General features: G+C 41.3%; 2 protein-coding genes across 9 annotated transcripts in view; one reads left to right on the top strand and one right to left on the bottom strand.

Annotated features, from left to right (window-relative positions):
* Nucleotides 1-2,821, bottom strand: part of abcf1 (ATP-binding cassette, sub-family F (GCN20), member 1) — a 17,042-nt gene extending 14,221 nt beyond the window's left edge. For 3 of the 7 annotated variants that reach the window (XM_034704381.1, XM_034704388.1, XM_034704382.1), the window contains exons 1-2: nucleotides 2,787-2,821; nucleotides 728-795 (exon numbers count right to left, since the gene is read on the bottom strand). In XM_034704381.1, the coding sequence (XP_034560272.1) occupies nucleotides 728-795; nucleotides 2,787-2,806 (88 nt within the window). In that variant the 5' untranslated portion in view covers nucleotides 2,807-2,821. Of the gene's footprint in view, nucleotides 1-727; nucleotides 796-886; nucleotides 991-2,548 lie in introns of those variants that run through there. The other 4 variants (XM_034704384.1, XM_034704386.1, XM_034704385.1 and 1 more) reach the window with 3 other exon arrangements.
* Nucleotides 2,822-3,473: 652 nt separating this feature from the next.
* On the top strand, nucleotides 3,474-15,299 carry c16h6orf136 (chromosome 16 C6orf136 homolog). 2 transcript variants are annotated; one of them, XM_034704395.1, is made up of 7 exons: nucleotides 3,474-3,577; nucleotides 5,934-6,179; nucleotides 6,307-6,966; nucleotides 8,512-8,600; nucleotides 11,232-11,432; nucleotides 11,864-11,933; nucleotides 12,579-13,127. In XM_034704395.1, the coding sequence occupies exons 2-7, from the start codon at nucleotides 6,081-6,083 to the stop codon at nucleotides 12,720-12,722; spliced, it is 1,263 nt and encodes a 420-aa protein (XP_034560286.1). In that variant the 5' UTR covers nucleotides 3,474-3,577; nucleotides 5,934-6,080; the 3' UTR covers nucleotides 12,723-13,127. The 2 variants fall into 2 exon arrangements, with proteins under 2 accessions (XP_034560286.1, XP_034560285.1); XM_034704394.1 differs by having other exon boundaries at nucleotides 3,510-3,710; nucleotides 12,579-15,299.
* Nucleotides 15,300-16,486: the final 1,187 nt, after the last annotated feature.

Genomic DNA, 16,486 nt, shown 5'->3' with positions numbered 1-16,486 from the left:
GTGATGTTGATGATGATGATGATGATGATGATGATGATGGTGATGATGATCAGTGTGTGTAAAGTGATATGTCAGACTGACAGCAGTTGTTGCATCATTCATGAATGGACAGACACGCTGTGGCTAACGTTAGCTAAAACTAGCATGACTCAATTTCATCAGATCTGACCTGTTCAACGTTATATTTAAATGTAATAATATATTAAAACTGGGTTTGATATCAGACTGATTCATACTGGTCGATTTGAACCAGTTTCTTAGTCGCACTGGTTCAGCTAACTCACCAACGCAGCCTTTAAAATTAGCATTAGCACTTTGTGATAAATCCTATCCAATGTAAACTCTACCTTCACCAACAACATCTATTTAGAGATGATGCTCTCTTCTCTTGGTTGTCTGGTCCAAATACTTGAATGACACTGTATTACAGCGCTGAAGGCCCAGAGTTATCCGGATAAAAACACTTGCTGCATTTATAAAAGTGAATGTTTCATTGAAAATGATGCTTTGCATTTATTTTATTGAAGCCGAATCATCCAACAGATTATAAAGATACATGTTAAATATAAATGTGTTAATGACCTTGTCAATCTAGCTGTAAGAGAGCGATCTGAGGTAAATATAGTAAATCTGTAATGAAGTTTAGCTCAGCGGGATCCAGCTGGATAATGTTAGCTGTGATGCTAAAGAACCGGCTAGCTTCATATTGAACATCAACGTTTTTTACCCGCTGCTGGAGCCACTTCATCTCCAACCCACTCCGCTTCTTCGTTACTCTTCTTCGGCATGGTGTAACTGAGAATAGGGAGGGTAGAGCTGTGTGAATAATCAGTAAGATGTATCAGTCACACACATGGACTGACTGGACTGACTGCGGCCCGCAAACCTGATGCTGACGACACGCCGGCTAGCCAACCAATGTTATCTCTTCTTCTTCTCTGGATATTACCGGCAGCTACAAACAGATCAAGCGCTCACTGCTGCCACCTGCTGGAGTTCCAACAATGAGCGACCATAAACAGTGTGTTTTAAGGGTTTGGGCAAAGTTGGTGAACAAAACTGGGCTGAAAAATCTTACTTTGAGGTACTTTGGCAATGCAAAGCTATTTAAACTTTATTAAATCTTTCATGTTATTTTTTTAAAACACAATTTTTTTTCAACCTCCAGTCTAAAAAAATGAATTCAAATGCGGAAGTGCTAAAAACTGCAGTTCATCGAGGATCTGCTTGAGGCAGGCTCCGGAAGTACCGGAAACCACATACATAACAATTCAAAAAAGCCGATCTTTACAGCAGAAATAAACATATTTACAGCCTGGTACAAAAGACCAGTGTAGTCTGGATAGCTCATTTCTCGATCGGCACACACTGTACGTGGGGTGAATTATTTTCTAACGTTGCAATTTCAAAGATATTGAGATTATGAGTCTCTCAATGAGAGGCACAGCTGAGTTGATCAACAGGCGGGAACACTGTAATCGTTGGCGAGGAGGCTCAAAGCCCGCCTCTTCATGTCACAATCGCAGAACAGCAGCAATATAGCTGCCGCCGACGATTGGCCTCAAACAGCGCTTCAGAAACAGATGGGTGACGTCAGGGATACTACGTCCATATTTTATACAGTCTATGGTTCTAATAAGGGTTTGGGCAAAGTTTGTGAACAAAACTGGGCGGAAAAATCTTACTTTGAGATACTTTGGCAATGCTAAGCTATTTCAACTTTATTAAATCTTTCATGCTATTTTTTTAAAACACAAACTTTTTTCCAAAGGGGCTTTACAAAATCCAACAACCATCCTACCATTTTAAAAGCTTCAAAATATCTGACATACAATAACTAACCGTAGAATCAAATTTATCACACATGCCTAAATGTTTCTTAACACCTTCTTCATGTAGTAAAAAATTCTAAAATCAAAACTTTTAACCAGATATTTATCCCACTGAGTGTTATCCATAGTAAATTTGATTTTTACTCTTTTAGATTGAATATAAATTATTTAAGACCTCCATAAACTCACTCAGAAACTGAGTCTGCTATTCCCCACAACACAGTACCCAGCACAGACAGTTTGATCTCCTGAAGCTGATATGTTTAAACTATAGCCTGTGTATTACAACATATTTAATTAGACTGTCAAACGGACCTGGGTCAATATCAGCAAGGATAGTAGCTTGACTGTGTTAGATAACTTAGTGCTGGTAACCAGATACAGCAGAATAATGTGTTGAGTGGATAACGTTGGTCAGTTCATCCAGGAGCTGCTAAACTGACTGACATGGTGCTGGGTGACCACAGGATACCCCACAGATCCAAACAACAAAGTACAGCTAGTTAGCTAAACAGAGCTTTACTTGAGTATTATTGTTCTCATGACCTCTACGTGTGAATATGGTCCTTTTTAGTCCTCTACATTTCTATGAATGCTCTTGTCACTCTCTACTTTTGCTCTGAAGTCAGCTGTTTTTTTTTCTCAAATCTGATCACAAAGACAATAAAGTGCATTACTGTAGTTCTGTGTGGTTTGTCTCAGTGGTATTGTCCTACCAGTACGTGGAGCATCGTCTCTGTGGTTGAACATAGAGCAAACAGAGCAGACTTTCCTCAGATCAGGTGATTAATTTAGTGATGGTAATGATGGCTACAATTCTCCACCTGAGCACCATGATCATATCTTCAGCAGGTTTGAGCTTTTTGAAATGACGAATGATTTGAATCGTATGAAACGTTTTCTCCGTTGTATACCGCTCTGCACAAAACTTCATCACAGCCAACGAAGCCTTACCATCCAACCTGAGAAAGCATGTGGAGGTCTGTAACTAAACATCAGTTTGATTCCAAATAAACACTTGAAACCAAGCTGTCAGTGCTTGGAGTAATTTACCTGCAGTTTTCGTTCTTTGATTGGTTGTTCCTGTTATTGTTCAGTTTATTTTAGAGCTGTAAATCTGAAGCATGTGAGTTTAAAGATGTAAATAATGTTTTCTAAATAAAAATAATGATGCATAATATACACCAATGTATTCCTGACTGCACTAGTTACAATGTTTAGAGGTGATTTTAAGAGTAGCTTGAATACTTTAAAAAAATAAAAAAAATAAGTACATAAATAAATAAAATAGAATAAAAGTGACTAAAATTTGAACTAGATAATAAATAAATAAATAAATAAATAAAACTGTTATGAGAATAAAACTTATATATAAAGCTTTCTTGAAACTCAGTTAAAAGCAAGACTAAAAAGTGTAAAGAGCATTAGCCTGTCATTTCCACCCCTGAATGTGGCGTGGATCAATAATATCCAGTCTCATGTACTTTGATTGTATGTCGTTCACTAAAGGGGACGCGTACTGCAGTTCATTTGACCTGGATGTCAAAGCAAAGAAAATCCTGCACTTCACAGTGTGGTACATACCGATAGTTCTCTTATTTCCCATATCTATGAATGCATCATCCGGACTGTCTGCTGAGTAGTGTTCGGTACATAGAGACAGTTCTCTTATTTCCCATAGTCTTGAACGCATCATCATCAGGACTGTCTGACGGGCAAGGACACACGGGCTGGATGACATTTGTGTAAGTTAGCTCAGTAATGGTTCAGTACTGGTCAGCTGCTCGTTGGTAGAGTGAACCAGCTGGTGACTGGTCACCAGAAGATGATCTGAGGAAGTCTCCAACCACACTGACTCAGCGCTTTCTTCTGTTAAAGGTAACGTTAGCTACATGGACGCTTGTCAAGCCGGTGTTAGCTGTTACATAGCCAACCTAGCATGCTAGCAGCTGCCATTGAGAAGAGACGGCAGAGAACAGTTTATAGCGTGGAGGCTAATGTCAAAGGAAAGATGTTGTCATGTCTGAGATACACGAGATTAAATAATGTGTCTGAACAGTGAGGAGTACATGTACATATGGATCTATTACATGCTGCAGTGTTTACTGATACTGTATTTACAGTAACATATTCATGAATGACACACACACACACACACACACACACACACACACACACACACACACACACACACACACACTTGAATGACTATCAGTATTAACCCTTTCTACTCAACTCAACTTTATTTATAAAGCACCTTTCATACATAAAAACATGCAGCCCAAAGTGCTCCACAGAATAACAGAGACAGAAAACAGCAGCAATGGTAAAATTATAAAAGGCATGATTATAAATAAAATACTTACAAATAAAATAAAATCAACACAGTAAAATTAATAAAATGAGTAAGAGTGGAAAGAAAAGTAAAAAATAAGGTAGTGTTAAAAAGATCAGAAGAATACAAGAAGTAAATAGATAAATGCATGATTAAATTTTTAATAATGCATTCCAGGGCTAAAAATAAATGACTCCAAATTTAAAGCTAGGTTATGATACAATACGATGTACTTTATTGTCCCCGTTGGGAAAGTTGTCTTTGACATCACAACTGCACATGTTACCTGCTCCTTCAAAAATCCCCACAATGACACAAGAACACATAAATAAATAAGAAAAAATACAATACATAGTACACATTCATACAACACACAACATAATCTTAGAGAGAGAGTACCATTAAGAGTGATGTGATCTGATTTCTTTTTCCTTGTTAAAACTTTGGCAGCAGTATTTTGAACAAGCTGCAGTTTCTGAAGAGATGTTTCTACTGTAAGCTGTAACATTAAAGTGAACACTAGAGCATTAAAACAGATGTTCTATCTATTTTATGAATGGCCCTAAAGTAAGATGTTTGCCTACACCACACAGAACTTATTTGATGTCATATAAAACCATAAAACCAGGACATGCCCTTCAGAAGAGACCAAGCCATGTCCTCAGACTGTGTGACACAGGTAGCTAGAACTGAACTGAGCTGGTCAGTGTCTGTAAAGTGTGTATTAGTTGTTCTTATGTGACACAGTGTGTGTTGTGTGTTTGAGAGTCCTCAGTCAGCTGTCTCCATGCTGTCTGATTATAAACATGTGGTCGGCTGCAGGTCATGTGCTGCTGGCAGACAGGAGGAATCAGAGAGACCCTTCAGTGTTCAGACAGGCTGACTTTAAATCAGCTGCACAGAACCACAACATGACCGTAAGACACTTACAGCATTTTGAGTTTGTCTGTTAAAGCTGTGCATTAATATTTACATGAGCTACAGATCAGATCACATATCTGTTTCTGCTTCAGGGTTTTCTAAAGCTTGGGAAGGTGAATTTTATCCTGTCTCTCATGTAGACCTGAAACCATTTAATATAACGATCCTGTGGTCATGTTTGCTTGACTCAGTGCAGATGTCCACTGACAGGTGTGTGTTTAATCTGAAGTATAAATTTGCTGTGTATGTGTGTGTGTGTGTGTGTGTGTGTGTGTGTGTGTGTGTGTGTGTGTGTGTGGTGCGAACCCAGCGCCATCAGTGAAATCTCAGTGTGTGTATATGCTCAGTATCCAGCAGCTGTCAGACCTGCTCATCAGATAACACCGATTTTCTCAGATGGGCTGATCAGGGTATTATTTTCCAGTGCTGTAGATCTGAGTGATGGGGTAAAAATATGATCATGAAATGTTTTTTTTATTGAATCTTAACCAACGGACAGTTCAGAAGATATTAACATTACGAGTTTTGCCCATTTAAGGACATGAATGACTTGACTGACAGGTGGGAACACTGTAGCTGTTGGCTAGGAGGTTGAAAGCCCGGTGTATGGTATCGTGCATCACATCCATGAACCTGACATGGTTCACTGTACAGAGCTACCTGAGAAGAGGTCCTTTTAACCTGTTTGGAAATGGGCGGGCCTTTAAAGAAACATTTCCACATTTCCACGGTCATTTCACATCTGAACTTCGCCGTGAAAAAGAGCGTACGCCACGTTTTGTACATGAGGCCTCTGGTGTTCTATGATCTCACTGAACTCTGCCACTTCCTATCTCTGGTTTCAGGTGTGTCCAGGTCTTTCTGCTGTAGCTAAGGATCATCCAGAGTTCTGAGGTCCGGAGTCGGTGGTCTGCGTTACCTGCTGTGTCCTCCTGTGGTTGCTGTGTGTGATGGTCAGCTGGTGACTGGGGTTGCCTCAGCCCCTGTGCTGAATGGCTGTGAGCAGAGGGGGCGTTGCCTTCTGGGTGGGTTGTGTCCGCAGCCACGGCAGACGGCAACCCATCAACGGACACTGCTGGAGTCTTAGCCAGGTAACGGTTACACGGGAAACAGAGAGCTTCAACATTTACTGCTGGTATTTGTGAAGATAAATTCAGACGCCCCTTACTAAATGATGTAATATTCTAACACTGAGTCTGTTTTGTTCCTATCCGCCAGACCCGTCCCCTGAGCAGTGCATCATGGGCCCTGACGCCCCCCAACAGCCTGAGATACCAGAAGAATAAGCAGCCACTGCTGTCCCACCCCTTTCACCATGCCAGCCAGCCTCAGAGGGGGGGTTACTGGGAGGAGCGCTGGGAGGAGTCTCTCAGTGTGTGTGTGCTGGTGCGACAGGGTGAGTCAGACGGCATGCACACCCTGCTGGAGGTCCCTTTGTCCAATCCCAGTGAGCTTGGATACCTCCTGACTCCTCACAGGCTGTCTGAGTTGTCCTTCCCCCTGACCACGGTTGACGGCAGCAGAGAGGATGACATCAGCGTGGACAGCTTCAGGAGAGACAGTGCTGATGTTTTAAAGAGAGAACATGGATGTTTCAGAAGTCTCTTTGAAGCAGAGAGGTGTCCCGCCCCCTTCATGTATGGATCCCACTTTTATTGTTTTCACTGCCCGGGTACAGAGCCGGGTACCGGGCCTAGACTTGGCAGCAGCCTGAAATCTGGACAGTATGCTGGACTTAGCTTGCCTTTGGCGCTGACTCTGCCACCTCCTACCTCCCTATGCAGCCATCTAGAGAGAGCTGGGGGGGAGGTGAACCCTTCAGGAGACAGAGAAGGAGAGGAGAAACTGGCCCTGATGTACGAACGACTGAGGATAGAGGTAAGGATGGTTCACAGGTCAGTCGCCTGCTTCCCATACTACTTTTAGAGACCTTATGTATGGACAGCAGACCTGCATGCTGGGGTGTAGTGTTCATTCAACATTGGGCCTCATTCAGCAACATCATCCCAAGGTTTATCTTTGATTTATTCAGTCTTCCACCCGTGTTCTTCAATTGATAAATGCCATGCCCTCGTAAGTTTGAAGCTTGTGCTCAATGTTCACAATTAGCTTAGGTATACTCCCCTTAAATGCCCATTTAAGGGCATGGGGCCTGCAGCGCTGTGCACACACACACACACACACACACACACACACACACACACACACACACACACACAGAACTCACACAGGATCGAGAGGAGAGACGTCAGGAAAGCATGAATTCAATCATTGACCGACTCTGAGTAAAAAGAGGATTTAATAGTTCTGAAACGGAGGTAGTGCTGCTGGAGAACACCATCTTCAGAAACAGCGCTGTAACCAGGAAAGAATGCACACCAGATGAAGTGAAATAAAAAACACATGTTTGTGTTTATGTTATATTGATTGGTTTAATATTTAGTGTGTCCTGTTGCAGGCCTATTTCTAGACAATAAAGTTAATTCTGATCTGATTTGGATATTTTACAAGATTCTCACCTGAGTGCTTATTTCATATCCTTACTTAATTATTTTTTAGATAATGTTTTAACAATAATTATTTTGCACTAACATAATAATGATGATAATAATAATAGCTGACTCCACCAATACCAAAAATTGTACAAAATCTATGTGTAATCAAATAAATAAGTTAAAATAAACAATGTAGGGGCCTAGCGGTCTAAGTGCCCCACGTATAGAGGCTATAGTCCTCGTCGCAGAGGTAGCCGGTTCGACTCCCGGCCGGTCGACCATGTGCTGCAGATCCTCCCCCACTCTCTACTCCCCACATTTCCTGTCTCTCTTTAGCTGTACTATCCATTAAAAAGGCGAAAATGGCCAAAAAAACAAACGAACAAAAAAAAAACAATCCATCCATCTTAATTTACAATTAAAATATTTAATGAATTGTAATCGTCCTTTAAATGAACCGAACTACACGTTTTAATTTGTCTACCATAATATAAAAAACCTTAGATTCATTTAAGAAGGCTTCTTAATGGCTTTTTAAGGAGAGTTTTACTCACAGCTACTTTAAATCACCATGGCACGTCGCCTGTTGATATAGACTTATTGATCATATAAAGTAAAGCAGTGTCAGACTTCCTTTGGATTAGAGCTCACCAAGGTTAGTAGGTTCATATCAGGTTTATCAGGCCACTGGCTGTGATTGGTCAGACTTTGGTGTTACAGTATATTTTGTTCCTGCATGTATCAGGGGTTCATGCTGTTTCCAGTGGGTCACATGGTACTATGTGATCTTTGCTTCAGTCTGCCTGATCAGAGGCCAAAGGAGACTGTAAAGGTTCATTTAAACGAGGCTGCACTAAGAGTGTTCTCAGTATCTCTGTTGGACCGGGTCACACGTGTTGGGCTTCAAACAGGACTTTGTTTTTTTCAGCTCCCCAGTTTCTTCACGAAGACCCATGACTATAGCCTGTACTCCAAAGACCTGGAGTTCATCAACGGCTTCCTCAACACCAAGACCAGGTGAGCCATGCCCACACATCAACCCTGAACCCACAAGCTATAAGCGCAGACTATGGCCTACATTTTACTAAGTAACATCTAGTGGTCAGATACAAGACTGAAATGCTCCCTTCGTCAGCCCTCCCGTTGGTAAAGTGACAGTGGCCTTCAAGGACAAGAAGCTCCTGTGATGGATGATAAGTATGATCCTCCATTTGTGAAGTTTTACCATCAAAAAAATCTCTCAATACACATTCATTATCACAACAACAACAACTCTCTTCTGCTCATATGTAAATATAAAAGGCTCATTCAAAGCTAACAAACTTCAGGTGGTTATACACCACTTTGAACATACTTATGAATATTATATTCCTTTTCTACCTAGTCTGTTATGTTAAATGCTGCTAAATACTACACACTGCACCTTTAAATGCAACACACTGCACCTTTAAATGCAACACACTGTACCTTTAAATACTAAACACAATACTTAAAATACTACACACTGTACCTTTTAAATACTAAACCCAATACTTTAAGGACTACTCACTGCACCTTTAGAACTATACACTGCGCCCTTAAATACTACACACTGAACCTTTAAACACTACATGCTGCTCCTTTAAATACTACACACTGCATCTTTATATACTACACACTGCATCCTTAAATACTACAAACTGTATCTCATTAAATCCTACACAGATTTCCTATATATACTACACACTGCACTTTTATATACTGCACACTGTACCTTTTAATACTACACACTGCATCTTTAAATACTACACACTGCATCCTTAAATACTACAAGCTGTACCTTTAAATCCTACACAGATTACCTATATATACTACACACTGCATCTTTAAATACTACACACTGCCCCATTAAATTTAACACACTGCACCTTTAAATACTACACACTGGACCCTTTAATACTAGGCACTGCATCTTTAAATGCTACACACTGTACCTTTATATCCAACACACTGCCCGATTAAATTTCACACACTGCACCTTTAAATACTACACACTGTACCTTTTAAATCCAACACACTGTACCTTTAAATACTACACACTGCACCTTTAAATTCAACACACTGTACCTTTAAATCCAACACACTGCACCTTTAAATCCAACACACTGCACCTTTAAATTCAACACACTGTACCTTAAAATACTACACACTGTACCTTTAAATCCAACACACTGCACCTTTAAATTCAACACACTGTACCTTAAAATACTACACACTGTACCTTTTAAATTCAACACACTGCACCTTTTAAATTCAACACACTGTACCTTTTAAATCCAACAAACTGTGCCTTTAAATTCAACACACTGTGCCTTTAAATTCAACACACTGTACCTTTAAGTCCAACACACTGTACCTTTAAATCCAACACACTGTACCTTTAAATCCAACACACTATACCTTAAAATACTATACACTGTACCTTTAAATTCAACACACTGTACCTTTAAATCCAACACACTGTACCTTAAAATACTACACACTGCACCTTTATGTCCAACACACTGCACCTTTAAATCCAACACACCGTACCTTTAAATCCAACACACTGTACCTTTAAATTTAACCCACTGTACCTTTAAATACTACACACTGCACCTTTACGTCCAACACACTGTACCTTTTAAATTTAACACACTGTACCTTTAAATACTACACACTGCACCTTTACGTCCAACACACTGTACCTTTAAATCCAACACACTGTACCTTTAAGTTCATTAGACTGGCTGATGCACATTAACATATAATGTATCTTTGTTCTACAATTATACTCTGTAAAATAATGTCATCAATATCATTTTTATACTAAAATTACTCTGGGAAATAGTATTGTACAACACTTTACTGATAGTTTTGAGGGTAAATGCTAATAATCGACATCAGTCTCCCACTAACCGATTCGGATGAAGATGGAAGAGAATGTAGACCACACTGAGTGACAGGAAGGACTCTGCTGCTTGTGCTGGCTGTGTTAATGGATATAAACACAGAAATAGTGATGAAGAGGAACGTCTTCTCTCTGCGTCTCATAGGACATTTATGGAATAACATGTGCAGCCCGGTAACCTACACGTCTGTAAACACTGCTAACTGATCATATTACCAGTTTATGTTCACATATCAACAGCCTCTTCTCCCCTCTCTGTCAATGCAGTAAGTTGGCAAAGCGCACTGTCTCTGAGTTCATGAAAGTTAAATGACTTACTTTAGAAATTTAGATTTAATTTGTTGGTTAGTGTTACTTTTTATTGTTGATAAATGAAGGTTATTAAGCAAGGGTATTAAAGGCTTATGTCCAATAGTTGCTCTATGGCCAGAATTCTGTACGCAGAACGCTGTCTGCTATAAAATCCGTTTTAAAAAAACCCTTGATTCAAATAAATTAGCTTGTTGATTTTTTGTAATCATTTACTCAAATATTGTAAAATATTACACACTGTACCTTTAACCCTTTCCTTTGTGATTTCCTCTATGACATTGCCATAAATCTCCTCACACACACTCACTCACTCACTCTCTCTCTCTCTCTCTCTCTCTCTCTCTCTCTCTCTCTCTCTCTCTCTCTCTCTCTCTCTGTCTCTCTCTGTCTCTCTCTCTGCATCACAGAGGGCTGCCTATGTACCAGCTGACCCTCACGTTGGGGCGTTTCCTATGTCTGTGTTACTTTGCCAACGCCCAGCTGGAGGTGCTGAAGCTGACCAAACACCTGGAGGACGGGACCATCAAGGCCCGCTGGAGGATCAGAGGCCTCCCCCTCCACTCTGTGCTTTTGCGGTTCTACCGCAGAGACAAGTCTCACCTGTACAGGTAATGCCGTCAAATCACCTAATGGTTTAAATCCTCAGAGTTAAAGAGCTCTGTGGTCTCTGAGCTCTGTGGTCTCTGAGCTCTGTGGTCTCTGAGCGCTGTGGTCTCTGAGCGCTGTGGTCTCTGAGCTCTGTGGTCTCTGAGCTCTGTGGTCTCTGAGCTCTGTGGTCTCTGAGCGCTGTGGTCTCTGAGCTCCGTGGGCTCTGAGCTCCGTGGTCTCTGAGCTCCGTGGTCTCTGAGCTCCGTGGTCTCTGAGCTCCGTGGTCTCTGAGCTCTGTGGGCTCTGAGCTCCGTGGTCTCTGAGCTCCGTGGTCTCTGAGCTCCGTGGTCTCTGAGCTCCGTGGTCTCTGAGCTCCGTGGTCTCTGAGCTCTGTGGTCTCCTCTCAGTGCTTTATGTATTGCATGTAACCTACCTGTGTGATCTGTCGCAGGTCATTGGATGCGTTCTCCACGTTCTACATCAGACAGGACGGACTCATTCACTGTCACAAACTGGAAAAGGTGAGAAGATGACTGTTGTTACCTTCAGGTACCTGCTGGCCTTCACACAGTGTCTATAGGGATGATCTCAGAGCAGCTGTCACAATATCACATTTTCACCTCTTGATCATTGTGGCCAAAAACATTCATGATAACGATACATTTTCATCATATTTAGAGAAAACCTTGAAAAACAACAACACTGCATTCAGTCATATTAATGACAAAATTTAAGACTTTTTCCGGCGAGAGATCAAGGAACACATCGGCCAGAAAACACAGATGGCGAACCTGGCCACAACTTCAGAGAAAGCACAGAAGGCTTCTTATTTAGTGGCTCAAAGGGATATGTCAGTCTTGCTACTGTTCATTTTCTGAAAGCTATTAAGATCAATTGAAAAGTATAAATGCTGTCATGTTGAGTCCACAAGGAATGAAATGACCCTCTGTTTTAAAGTATACAGGTGTACTTATTTATTGATAAGATTGATAAGTTTTACAATACAAATCATTCCAAGGGCATCTAAGAGTGCAAATGGTAGTAAGCATGTGCTTAATGTATGTTACAATTATGAGGGACACTCGGTGATCCTTCTCTCTCTCTCTCTTTGTCTGTCTCTCTGTCTCTCTGTCTCTCTCTCTTTCTCTGTCTCTCTCTCTCTGTAGATGATGCCGGCTCACCCTCCTGTGCTCCCTCGGGTGGGGTCTCTCCTGGCGGGGGCTCTGGTGGCTCTGGGGGTGCAGGAGCATCGTCCTGCTCTGAACCTGCTGCCTCTCCTGCTATCCTCCCTGAGACAGAGCAGGGACTGACCCCGGAACAGCTCACAGTGTCCGATCCATGAGACTCATACATCAGTATAGGAACACGCTAACATGAAGCTAAGTGTGCTAAAGTTTTGTCATGATGCCCGTACATTAAACACAGAGCTAACAGTGCACACAGCTCCTCCTGTCTGTGAATATACATCATGACATATTATAAACAATGACAGAGGCGAACATGGACTCTGAGCTGTTTGCTGACTGGACGAACACATGACTGATTTATTTTCTTTGATGGTTCATTGATGGAGTTTCCTCATGTTTGAAAGAACAGTTCCTCTAATCATCTGTGTAAACGTTTCAGACGATACAGATTAATGCTCTGATGCTCTGTTATTAATTCAGTTCTATGAAAACACACAGGTGTGTCAGTCTCACACTGAGCAGGATGAACAGGTGTCACAGTGCAGAGAGGCTGTCTCCCTGATCTCTGAATCCAAACGCACTCATCAGCTTATCTAAGATGAAGACTAGAAGCTGCACATCACGCCAGTGAGTTCAAGGTTGGGTCCCTCTGTCCGACCTGTCTCCACTCTGCCTGCTGCTGCTGCTGCTGCTGGGTCACACTGGTCTCATGTGGATCAAAGGTTTTAGTCTGACCCCGGGACTGTCACAGAGATCATCACAGGGTCAGTGAACACACTGTCTGTGAGTTCATGAAGTGAATTTGAGACTGCATGCTGTCAGTCTGAGCTCAGATCAGTGTGTTTCAGAGTTCAGTTTAATCAACATGAAAACATCTGCTGCAGATTATCAGTCCGCTCTCTGATGATGGGTCAGTGTGTATGAGATGATAATCTGTGTGTCCACAGTCAACGCTGCAGACTGACGGAAGCAGTCACTCCAGCTATACTGATATAAAAGAGTTACATCAGAGAGTTGGTGGCAGGTTTCAGAGGATGGAGGAACAGCTTTAAGTACGTTTGTTATTGATCAGTGACCTGCTAAAGAAAAGAAGAGGCTGATCTCAGTGTTTCCCACACACACACACACACATACATGCGCACACATGCACGCACGCATGCACTGTACCCAGGTATGTCCACCAACCATATTTACCTTTCTTTCATCTGTAGAAGTTCACCATCCTCTATCAGGGATTGTTTGTCGCTCTGATCACCTGCAGCACCTGACACATACTCTGCAGGTGACCCCTCCTGTCAATGCACTGATACAGGTGTGATGTTGCATGTGAACCCTCTCATACTGCTGTTAAAGGTTGCTGCTGACGTCATTATGTCACATCTTAGTTTTAGGCTGTTGTTTCTTCAAAGAGTCTCGTCCACACACACACTGCCTGCAGTCAGAACAGAATGGAAAGATCTTAAAACAAGACTTTTGTTATTTTGGCATCTAAAAAAAAGTATTGAATCTTTCCAAAGCTCAGACACAAATGGGGGAGAAATAGTAGGAGGCGCTTTTGAATGTATGAACCTGTCAGTGCAGAGTGAGATAACAGAACTGAAGAAAAATAAGGTGAAAAAACTCAAATATGTTGGAAGAAGCACATTTGATATACTGTAGAAGGTAACCTTATAATGTAATTAACAGATGGATGACGTAATATAATATAAATCAAGTAATCTATCTCACCCCTCCCCTCTTGTGTCCGTCTCCCCCGCCAGAGGTGCAGCCTCACCCTGTGGGAAACACTGGATCACTGACTGTAAATACAGTAAACCTGCAGACGCACTGAAACACTCTCACCATAACCTGAACGCTGGTTATTATTTACTCTATCGATCTGATTTATTTCATCTGAAACCTCTTACTCTGTGGTAGGAGGTGTGTGGAGGTCAGACTGTTCTGTTCAACTGTTTAACACAGCAGTTTCAACCTGAATCCTTAAAAAACAAACCAAGAGTCAAACTGAGAGGCCGCATGTGATGGAGATCTGTCTCCACGTTGAGCTTTGTCCTGAAAACATGTGGGATAAATATATTTATCTGACTGGAGCTGCTGACGTGGTCCAGCCTCCCATCTGAAGAACCCAACAACAAGCAGAGAGATACGCCACCAACAGAGGAATGAAAGAACAGTAAATAAAGGTGTTTAAAGTGCGATTGATCTGAAGAGTTGTCAGAGAATCAGCTGCACCACAGAGACAATCTGATGCTAAATGAAAGCTACCTGTTCATTATACCACAAACAACCTGTACAGGTGTTAACCAGTCAGCTCAGTCTGTCAGAAGGAACACATGTTCATGGTCCTCAGTGTGATGATCCTTAGACTGACCCTGATCACAGACCTGATGTAAACCTGTTGTCCTGTCCATCAGTCAGCTTCATTTAATTCAGTCTGTTTAGATATTAACAGTAGAGTTGTTACCTGATGGAGCAGCTGTACATACCCACGCTGTCACTCACTGCTTGATAACAAACAGAGCAATAAGCATGCTGTAATCCTGACACGCCAGGGGATGAACTCTGCTCTGTGTCCACAATCATGTCTGTAGAACCTGGACTCATAGCTTCAGCGTTTCCTTATATCCACCTGTAGAGCTGCAGTAACTCACCTTTGTGAAACCTGGATGTGTGAAGAAATAAAGTTATGATTAACAATCATCAGTGTGTGTCTTGTTCATTATGAAGTCATCTCACCTGTTAGGATTCTGTTTTGCATAACCTCCTGCTTAATGTACATTATCCTGCTTATTACTGGACTACAAACTTAATATACAAAGTAGATGTGACCCCAAGTCGTCAAATATTGGACGGTTCGTAGTGAAGAGCCTCAGTTGACTATCAATCTCATAGTCTACACCTGCATATGAATTATTTAGTTAGTTGGGTACTTCCTCACTTAAGTTACAAACTAACTACTCAGTTGGTTAGTAACATAGTTTCTAACGAGCTAAACCAGGGGTTCCCAAAGTGTGGGTCGGACTCCCTGGGGGGTCGCGAGACACAAATGGGGGTCGTGAGCTGTCTTTCAGAATTCTTTTTTAAATTTATCTAAAAATAGTACATTTTACCCATTATAGTAAAAATATCTTGAAAAAAATAGTAGCTAAACTTGAAATAAAACCTTGAAAATAGAAAATGGAATGAGTTTTCTGCATTTCTTTTTGCCAGATGACTCCTTAGTTTAGGGTTAGTGAACAGTTAATTATCAAAAGCATCAGTAGCAGGAGGTTAATTCATAACGGCACAGGAAACACAGCCGCATGCTCATATCGGTAGGGTCGTTTCTGCAGACCAGCTAAATGAAGCCAAATTAAATCACTTTGAGGGACAGTCGGGGTCACAAGACTTTGTTCAGATATATTTTGGGGGCTGCGGGCTGAAAAGTCTGGGAACCACTGAGCTAAACAACTAACACATTATCTTGTGTGTCTTTGTCAGTGTGTTAGTTATTTGAATACCACCAAGCCCTTCATCTTACACACAGTTTCTCATACATAAAGAAACACACACTGACACACACGCTCACGTACACTTTGTGTCCATCTTTATTCAATCCTCAAACAAAACAATCATTGCCATAGACCTTGTTGTCTAGAATATTGACCCAACACTAACTATTACGCACGACCCAACAGATGTGTGATCCAGCAGTAAAAATGAGATTATCACAATTTAAATGATTTGCCGACCCTGAAGAATTGTTCAGAGAAATCATGTACAGTGTGAAGAGCTCATTATGTCTGTTTATAAATGTTTATTTTACAATGCCACATTTGTGTGAACGGACGGTGGCCTCATGTATACTTATCTACTCTGGTGTCTCTTTTACTTTAATGAACCTCTTA

This window comes from Notolabrus celidotus, chromosome 16 (genome assembly GCF_009762535.1).
Source record: "Notolabrus celidotus isolate fNotCel1 chromosome 16, fNotCel1.pri, whole genome shotgun sequence".
Lineage (NCBI taxonomy): Eukaryota > Metazoa > Chordata > Actinopteri > Labriformes > Labridae > Notolabrus > Notolabrus celidotus.
Note: the sequence above shows the minus strand (reverse complement) of the source record. Positions and strands in the feature narration are given on the sequence as shown.